This window comes from Pogonomyrmex barbatus, unplaced genomic scaffold (assembly GCF_055798465.1).
Source record: "Pogonomyrmex barbatus isolate J1 unplaced genomic scaffold, ASM5579846v1 scaffold2, whole genome shotgun sequence".
NCBI lineage: Eukaryota > Metazoa > Arthropoda > Insecta > Hymenoptera > Formicidae > Pogonomyrmex > Pogonomyrmex barbatus.
The window spans coordinates 22,782,859-22,791,718 of NW_028297116.1; the positions used below are offsets into that span (position 1 = coordinate 22,782,859).

Below are 8,860 nucleotides of genomic sequence, written 5' to 3' on the forward strand. Positions count from 1 at the left end.
AACCTGCGATCGAAACATTCGATACGTTTCGTAATTGACTTGAGATTCGAATATTATCTCGTATAATGATTTATATCGCACACGGAATTCTCGAGTCGTGACACATGTTTACGACTTACTGATGACGAGAGTATAACTTATGACTTTTTCATAAAACAGTATACTTGAAAGTATATCAAGTATATATACTAAAAATAATATCAAACGATTTAGTCAGACTCAAGTCTTGTTATTACAATATAAATTTCATCCATTTCTAAAATGAAAAAAATCCTTATTGTTTAAACCTCACTTGATGATACATACATACATATTAACATAGACTATCTTAAAATACTTTCTTACACATATCAATTACAATAACTATGTATTTTGTTGGCGCGTGTATAATTAAATAACAATATTTATATCATTAGACCATGAAAGGACAATCAATTTGGCTTCTTCATTTTTGATGTCTTATTTTGTCAGACACATATTTTTCTAGAATTTATGAGGATTGAGGATGCTGATGTTGATGTTGGTGTTGATGTTGATGTTGCGGCTGCTGTTGTTGTAAAGCTAGGTCACCATTCGTTATCACATCGGCGCAAGCCATAAAAGCTGCATGAACATCAAGAGCATACTTCACTTGTGCTCGCACCGTCATGAGGAATTGTGGATAGGATAGCGCTGGTCCTTCCTGTGTACTCACTGTGTCGGTGCGAGTCGTTATAACTGCCATTGGTAGATACCGAATTGAACTGGAGTTCTGTGACAGACACTCCATGGAAGTCTTTAGATGTAGCTCAATTTGGTCACAAATGGAGTAAAATTCTTCCATGTTCTTGTTAAAACGATGATCCGGCTGTTCTATACCTTTTCCTACATCAACCAAACTGTTTTGATGTAACGTCTGTGCTGCAGTTTTAAGAGCTATGGCTAGTGACTCCCTCAGGGGAGCAACCAAAGATTTCACTTTGGAAATATTATCCAGTTTGTCCTGTGTCTGCTGTTGCTGCTGTTGTTGTTGCTGCTGCTGCTGTTGCTGTTGAGTTTGCTGTGCCTGCTGTTGATTCTGAGCCAATTGAGAATTCACCGGCTGTCCCATTTGTGCTACTCCCATCGTTCCCGGCTGTTGAATCGGCGGGATATTCATCTTGGTCCTGTCATATTTACAAAATCATTTTAATGATTACATGTTCAATATATGTAACTAATATATAACAAAAATGGAGACAAAATAATAGCAGTACGAGTTAACTGACATATAATTTTGTCAATTTTATTTATTAAAAAACACGTGCTCCTCATGCTGTCTTACCAATTTTTTTTAATTTGTTAATCGAATATCAAACGAAATTAGATTTATCGGACAACAGTTGCAAGTTCACAAGTATACACAAGGTATTCCAACTTAGGTTATTAGGTTAGGTTAGACGCGTGAGTTCACGGCGTACTCGAAACTGCGCGCATTCGGACGCTCGGTCGCGCCGCTGTGTATCGCGCCTTAGGCTCGCATCGTCCGGTGCGAAGCCTTATTGGCGGCTGCGACGACCAATCGGCGCGCGGCAGCGAGGGACCGAGTCGAATCACGCATGGCGTCCGGGGGGAACCGACGCCATCTAACGACTGGCATTCCTGCTCGCTCCCGCTGGTAAAGCCAGGGCCATCGTCGAAGAAGCGCGGAAGCTCCTCGTCGCTCTCGTCGGTTCTGTTGTTCGGCGGATCGTGTGCGCGTTTAACCCGTGCTCGCCTATCGTGCGCCTATCATCCGCCTTACGTCGGCTACGTCGTCGCGTTGTCCCGTTATGGCGCGTGCACGCTGTGTGAAATGATAGGCGTGGGACGGGGCTGATTTCAGTGCCGGCCAAAGCGTTTGAGCGAACGATCTAACCCGTGTGTGCGTTGGCAATACAACCAGCGGCGACGACTAATCTCCCGGAACACGGGGGACCCTGCATCGTGCACTGGCGGATTCCTGTTACACGGTCGCCCCCACCCCGCTACGCGGTAGGATCGCAGGTAACGTAGCGAACGCCGAGTGCGAGCGCGATCGTACGATCACGAGCGCGCCGTCCCCAAACCGCCGCGGCGCCGCGCCGCGCCACACCGCGCCACACCGCGCCACACCGCGCCACACCGCGCTGCATCGCGCGCGCGTTCCGTCCCGCCAGCTGCGTCCCCGCGGCGAAAATTCGCCCGTGTTTATGTTTACTCCTTTAATTACCCCCTCTCTACCCTCCACCCGCCCCCCTCGTGTCCACTCGTCTCCGCTAGTCGCGCGTATCCCGCCTTTCACGATTTTCTCGTCACTTCGCCATGCGCTTCCTCATCCCCGCATTTCTCATTATCTACCTCTCTCTTTCTCTCGTTTGCTCCGTCTGCATTTTTTCCCTCTTACCCCGCGTTCCTCGGGTTATTAGCGGAAACAAACGTTTCCATTTTTTTTTTTATCGCCAGATTACGTCCGCGGTAACGCGCCTAGGTATCTACTCGGCCTGCTGTGGGAATGTACAGAGAGAAGTGTCCGTAATGTACTCTCGCTGTGATAATTTGTGTTATATAAACTTTGTATTATCATACAGACCTTTTTTTTTCTTGTTTCTTAATTGCTTCGATACGTTCATGAATAGCAATATGAGACTTACAGCATACTCAACGGAATAATCATCAAAGGCAAATTATCAATAATTGTAACCACAATGATTTTGTTATGCACAAGTTGATTGCACGTTTAAAAGGATTATAAATATACATTTCTGTACAATCAGCAGTACATCGTTGAAATACAATTCGACATAAATAAATTGCAGAAAATTATATATTTGGTTATAATTACTAGTTTTCGCCAATTTTATATGTAAGTAGGAAAAATTACTGCAAGCACATCTGTCTTAAATCAATGATGTCACAGGTACATTGCTGTAATCTATCAGCTACTCCATGCTTCCTATAAATGCCATGGCACAGAAGGTGGTACCGGGATCAGAGTCAGGATCGATGAAGCCGTTGACTGGCAGCGGACTAAGCTATGTCACGCTGCAACCACCCAGTCAACCGCTTAGTCTAGTGCAAGATCACAGACCCTCGGTATATCAGACCCCGCCATATATAGGAAGTAATATGGAGAAGGAACCGGAAGCTGAAAAATTGATTCCAAACGGCGTAGAGATCACGAAAACTGAAACTGAGCAAGACGTGCCTGCTGTTGTAAAGCAAAGTGAGTCCAACAGAAACAACAATCTCAGTCCTGAGACTCCTGCTCAAGAACAACCATGTGAGATGCAATCGGAACAGGTGCTAACATCCTTAATGGAGTTTCCATTGAATACTCGTAAGTAGCACATTATTTCTCATTCTCTTTCCCCTCTTTGTTTTGAAATTGAAAAGTTTTCATTTGAAATGTATAGGACCTAATGATATTACATGCACAAATCAATATTTTATATCAATAAATTATTGTTGCTTGTGGCTTGCATTATGTGCGATGTAAATAAAATTTGATATTACGTATAAAACAAATAATCATAAACTCATATTTCTCTATACTCTTATCTAGCGGTATGTACACCAACACAAAATAAAGTTGAAGAAAAGAAGATTCCTGTAAATAATGGATCAAAGGAATCGGATGGCAAAGCCGTTAACACTCCTGTACATATAAAACAATCTCCACATAAAACAGAAGATACACAAGCAAAGAACGAGATTCCAAAGCCGAAACCTACAAATCAGAGTACGAAAGTATCGAGCGATAACGCCACTGCAACATTAACTAGTACATATAAACCTGACGCAAAAGTCACTACCTCCCCGAAAACAACTAAACGAAAATCTAGAGAACTGAAAGATTTGAAAGCAGCATCTACTGTAGTTACTGACGGAGCAAGTAAACCTAAGAGAAACCGAGTTCAAACACAGCCCTATCAAAGTCCATTACCGGAGATTGCTTTATTGGTTAAAAATCTTAATAAGACTCCTGGTTCTAAAGCTACAGATGATAAACTCATTATGTTCTATAAGTAAGCATTTTATTCAATAAAAATTTTATCGTATTTTATATATATTTTAATATAAACAATTTAATATTTTATGAGTGCGAATTAATTATTGAATATTTATTATTAGAAACGAATTTTTGGCTGTGAGGAATGCAGAGGGAAGTTTTTATGTATGTCAAGCGATGCAAAATATTTACAAATCAAGCAGACGCATTCGTATACGTTGGTTATCACAAGATACAAATAATGGTGAATTTTATTCACCCGATTTCTATGATACCATAGGTATTATCACATATTTTCATTTATAGCATTATTTACGGTGATATATATCATATTTGTCATTTTTAATTTTAATTAATTTTCAGATTTCGATTGTATATTAACAAATCTGAACCTAAACAAAGTCGATAAGCAAAAATTCTGGTTAACCAGAATAGAATTACTACGCACAGAAAACATCTTGAAACGAGCTATCGATGTTGAATCTGGACTATCTGAGAAACCTCGAGTTACAGAAGAACATCCCGATGGATGTAAGTAATCATAACATTGTTTTTACGATACAATTTTATATCGAACGAGTAATATGTAAATCACAATGCGTATTTTATTTTTGCAGTGGATCTGTCGCTCTATAAAGATGAGTCGCAGCTGAAGAGAAGAAAAGGCTTGCAAAACGAAAAACCGAATCGTAAAAAGTCTAAGCGAGTCGCGAGTTCTACGGATGACGACGGCGACGAGGAAGAATCGGATCGCAATCGGAAAACATCCAAAACGAATCGCGCCAAGAAACGATCGGTCAAAGCATTGGCGATTGCTAAATCTGTCGCGAAGGGTAGCAGCAGGGCAGAGAGAGCACTAAACAGAAGCACAAAATCTGGCAATAGTTTAGGCAATGATCTTGCTACTACTGCTGGTACAACTACCGCTGCAGCTACTGTTACCGTCACGACTAACGCTACAGCTGTTGCTGGTGCTGCTGCAGTAGTCGCTACTTCTACCACTGCTAGTGCTCCTGCAACCGCTGTTACTACTACGACTACAACAATCACTGTCAATCCCGCTATCAACGTTCCCACTGTGGCGGATACCAAAAATAATGTAGAAATGAAAAAATTGGATTTAAAAAAAAACGGCAAGCAGCAAAGTAATAACGGCACCAGGGGAGTTCCAAGAACAAAACTCGGAGGTATGAAATGCGTATTATGCATTAAAATAAATTATCTAAAATAAATTATCTCAAAAATAAATTATTTCTTTAAATATATTTCTTTGAGCAGAAAATAATTTAAAAATTTGAAATTAATTTTTAAAGGTTCTGCTCAAGCCACACAGCAATCGAGTAAAACGGCAGGACGTCCAAAGCGTGTAGCCGCTACCACTGGCGTCGTTTCGACTGAAGAAGCACCTTCTCCAAGGAAGAAACCACGCGGTCGGGCATAAAACTAACTTAACGTTGCTTTTTTTACGCTACAGTTACAGCCGAGTCTGTATCGTAGGCAATATGTACGTGTGGTACACCCCACTTGAAATTGCAATCAATTTGTTATGTAATATATGTATGGATCTCAAGATTTTTAAATGTATCATGTCCTGCGATAATATTATAGTCCAATGATACGGGATCAACGACTTGTATCTCTGATTCGTCAAGTCGCATTTGAAAAAAAAAAAAGTAAAAAATAAAGATAAGGAAAAAGAGACTCAGAGATTTATGTGTGAGCGATATTGTGATATCATACAAAATTTGTACATATCGTCTACGTCTCAGACTCCTTCAGGAGGAAGAAAGTCACGAAATGTGCGGGAACGGTACCTTGAGTTGAGTAATAACTAATCTACAGGGTGTCACATACTAATGCACTCTTGCAATAGTCTATTTTTGATGTTGTGAGTGAACCGTACGTGATTCAGTTAATTTTAATGTACACTTTCCATTGGATATGATATATATATTATGTACAAATATACATGTCTGGAAGAGGTAGGAGTTATATGTAAAACAGAGAGAAAGAGAGAGAGAGATTGAGAGAGTAAGAGAGAAAGAAATATGAAAAAATAGCGTCAACAAAGAAAATGAGAATCCCGAAGTATTACCGATTCTCCTGAACTAATTCACGGTCGATCGATCGGTAAAGGCTTTCGAAGTACAATACATTACTGTACATTATGCTGAATCCTTGCTGTTAAAAAAATAGCACATAAAAATGGTCCAGCGCCTATATAAAAACAGGCAGAGTAAAGAAGTGCCCTGAATTGTCTCCTTGTCAAGCCAAGGATTCGCGAAAGACTCGCGAATGGAAAGTAGCACGTTGCTTAGTTTGTTTTTTCAATTTGCACTTGCGACGACCCGTTATTGTAAAATCGCAGGGTCTGTAATTGAACAGAGATTGAGAGATTGAGAGAGAGAGAAAGAGAAAACGAGAGCGAGAGAGTGCCACATTATTATGATTTTAATTACATAGATGTAATTTTAAGAAGATACAACAACTTATTTAGAACGATAAGTTTTAAATTTTAATTGTATAAATCTTGATTTATATACATGTTAATTTTAATCTTTTTTTTTCGAGTTATACAATGACGAAGTGTATATTTAATATCATACGATTATGATTTATATATTTCGCCAAATTTATATATAAATTCATAAATATTTTAACGTAGCGCATATTTTATATCCTGTATGTTCGTTGACAAGAACGCAAGCTTGTATCAATGTATTTTCTTTTCGTAAAGAAACCGTTAGAATGTGTATCGTTTGATTGTGTAATGTGTAATGAGACATATATGTTTCTCTTTTTATACACTATGACAGTAGAGGTACGAGAATCTTGCGAAACAGATAGATTATTTCTAACGTTCCGAATGATCGGCAGCTTTGAGCATTAACGAAGATGTGCTCGTTCATCGTCGACCGCGACCTTTTTTTTTTTGACTAGGATCCCATGTCAGGATATGTGTAAACGTATTTTATACATCGGCTGTTGAGAAATCGTCTCTTGCTTGATTTTGCCCGAACACGTGTACATAAGGCGATTAGATAATCAAAATTGTGCATACGAGTGTTACCGTCGAGGGGGGTCTCCTTCGTGGCGTTTCAGAAGTGAAATTAGGGCGTTCACATCGCAATTCGCTTAGCACGTATCACGCGACACCCGCTTTTTTCATTTAGCCTATTACGCAGTTTTTCTCGATAATTGTTTCTCGATCATGGGCGTTAATATGTTGAACGTTGAATGCAAACACACGCGCGATTCCGCGATGCCGTTTAAGAAAGGAAAAGAACAGGCATATCGACCTCTGCTCGAAAAAAAAAAAAAAAAAGATAAAACGAAGATAGAATACAATATAATTATAAATAAATGGTTAAGGTGGAATTTTTAATTCTTCGAGATGGGACACGCATACACGAATAAGATATCACTCCTGTCATATATTTGGTCCATTGCACATTGTATTTGAGAAATATACGCATACAAGACATACTGTATAAATTTAGTCAAGAATTCTAGTAACAATACGTACACGACAAACATATACACACGTACACACACAAAACTGTTTGCTCATCTTATTATTGCTCGATTTCGCTTTAGAAACGCTTTACGCGTTTTTCTTTTCCCCCCCCCTCCCCCCCCAAAAAAAGAAAAGATAGGAGAGTACAAGCGCGATCGTCAACAAAAAAAAATGTGCAATCAGTAAATGCAATTATCCAGAACCGTCGACATGAAGATGATAATTCTTCATTCGACACGCAGCTTCTAGATATCGTTCTTTATCATCCCGACCCTCGTTAAGTGCGACTAAAATACGTTTAATGAAATGTAATTCAACGTTGCGCGAGAAATTTATTCCTTCCCCTTCTCCCCCCCCCCCAAACTCCTCCGATTCGAAAAGAGATTTCCTCGCCTGTGTTGGATCCTCTTCGTTCTTACACGTATTCGACTTTCATCTTGAGCTCGTGCTCCGATAGCTCCTGACGGGAGACATCGTCGACGCTCGCATCTGAAATGAGAAGATGAAACAACCGCCGAGTTGGAAGCTGAGTGAAATCCCGCAAGATGCGATCTATGGGCTATGGGAGACGTTTTCGACTCGCGTAACGATTAAGTGTCTTAACGTTAGCTCTTATTAGATATATATATATATATATATAAGTGCTTCGGATGCTGGTTTGCTAAAGTAATCAAATAAACTAACTGTACGATGTATATATCCGTTGACATATATCGCTCGTGGTATATGCATACATAGGAGTACTCTAAGTGATCATATCTTTCTCGCACACCGCGTCTCTTTACGTTCTCGACTTTTACTTCCTCTCTTGTGGCGGTAAATCTCTCCCGGAGTACCCCCTCCCTCCCTCCCCCCCCGCGGTGTACATATTTCTGATCGGACGTTCGCGAGAGCGGATCGGTTTTGCACGGTTCTCTTCATCATTCTGGATCCCTTTTTTTTCCTCCCTGCTCTCGATCACGGTAGATAAATAAAAATTTTCGAAACAAATTACGAACAATTCTCGTTCCCTTTTGTTCGACCGCTTAATTTTAGCCTGGGCGATCTTGCGGTTTTACGTGCGCGTCTCGTTAATGAGTTAAGGGATTGTGCATTATTAAGAACCCTGTCACGCGCGCGAATTCGAAGGTGAACATCCCGCAACTATCATCCTTAAATTACTTCCGAAATTTGATTTGTAAATTTTATTTCAGATTTACATGTAAGATAGAATCGAATTGATCGTACGAATTTTTCAATTACGATAGAAAAATGTGCAGCACACAACCGTTTACGCGACGCATGGCAGGATTAATAATAACTCTTGACGTGTCGAAAAAAAGAAGAGATAATGTTTGAACACCGTTAAAAATGTG

General features: G+C 40.0%; 2 protein-coding genes across 3 annotated transcripts; one reads left to right on the plus strand and one right to left on the minus strand.

The window, feature by feature from the left end:
• Positions 1-208: 208 nt before the first annotated feature.
• Positions 209-1,548, minus strand: LOC112552851 (mediator of RNA polymerase II transcription subunit 29-like). The gene is made up of 2 exons (XM_025219098.2): positions 1,304-1,548; positions 209-1,145 (listed from the first exon to the last, which is right to left on the minus strand). The coding sequence occupies exon 2, from the start codon at positions 1,136-1,138 to the stop codon at positions 491-493; it is 648 nt and encodes a 215-aa protein (XP_025074883.1). The 5' UTR covers positions 1,139-1,145; positions 1,304-1,548; the 3' UTR covers positions 209-490.
• An 81-nt stretch (positions 1,549-1,629) lies between these two features.
• LOC105430161 (uncharacterized) lies at positions 1,630-7,483 on the plus strand. Of its 2 annotated transcripts, none has more exons than XM_011643553.3 (7): positions 1,630-2,004; positions 2,897-3,316; positions 3,542-4,004; positions 4,111-4,268; positions 4,352-4,519; positions 4,606-5,175; positions 5,302-7,483. In XM_011643553.3, the coding sequence occupies exons 2-7, from the start codon at positions 2,926-2,928 to the stop codon at positions 5,427-5,429; spliced, it is 1,878 nt and encodes a 625-aa protein (XP_011641855.2). In that variant the 5' UTR covers positions 1,630-2,004; positions 2,897-2,925; the 3' UTR covers positions 5,430-7,483. The 2 variants fall into 2 exon arrangements, with proteins under 2 accessions (XP_011641855.2, XP_088933230.1); XM_089077104.1 differs by lacking the exon at positions 1,630-2,004 and adding an exon at positions 2,181-2,658.
• The last annotated feature ends 1,377 nt before the right edge of the window (positions 7,484-8,860 follow it).

Excerpts from the sequence above, each read along its gene's own strand:
- LOC112552851 (XM_025219098.2), bottom strand. The coding sequence starts at position 1,138 with ATGAATATCCCGCCGATTCAACAGCCGGGAACGATGGGAGTAGCACAA.
- LOC105430161 (XM_011643553.3), top strand. The coding sequence starts at position 2,926 with ATGCTTCCTATAAATGCCATGGCACAGAAGGTGGTACCGGGATCAGAG. Across the intron at positions 3,317-3,541 it reads GGAGTTTCCATTGAATACTC|CGGTATGTACACCAACACAA; the intron begins GTAAGTAGCACA and ends ACTCTTATCTAG. Across the intron at positions 4,520-4,605 it reads AGAAGAACATCCCGATGGAT|TGGATCTGTCGCTCTATAAA; the intron begins GTAAGTAATCAT and ends TTATTTTTGCAG.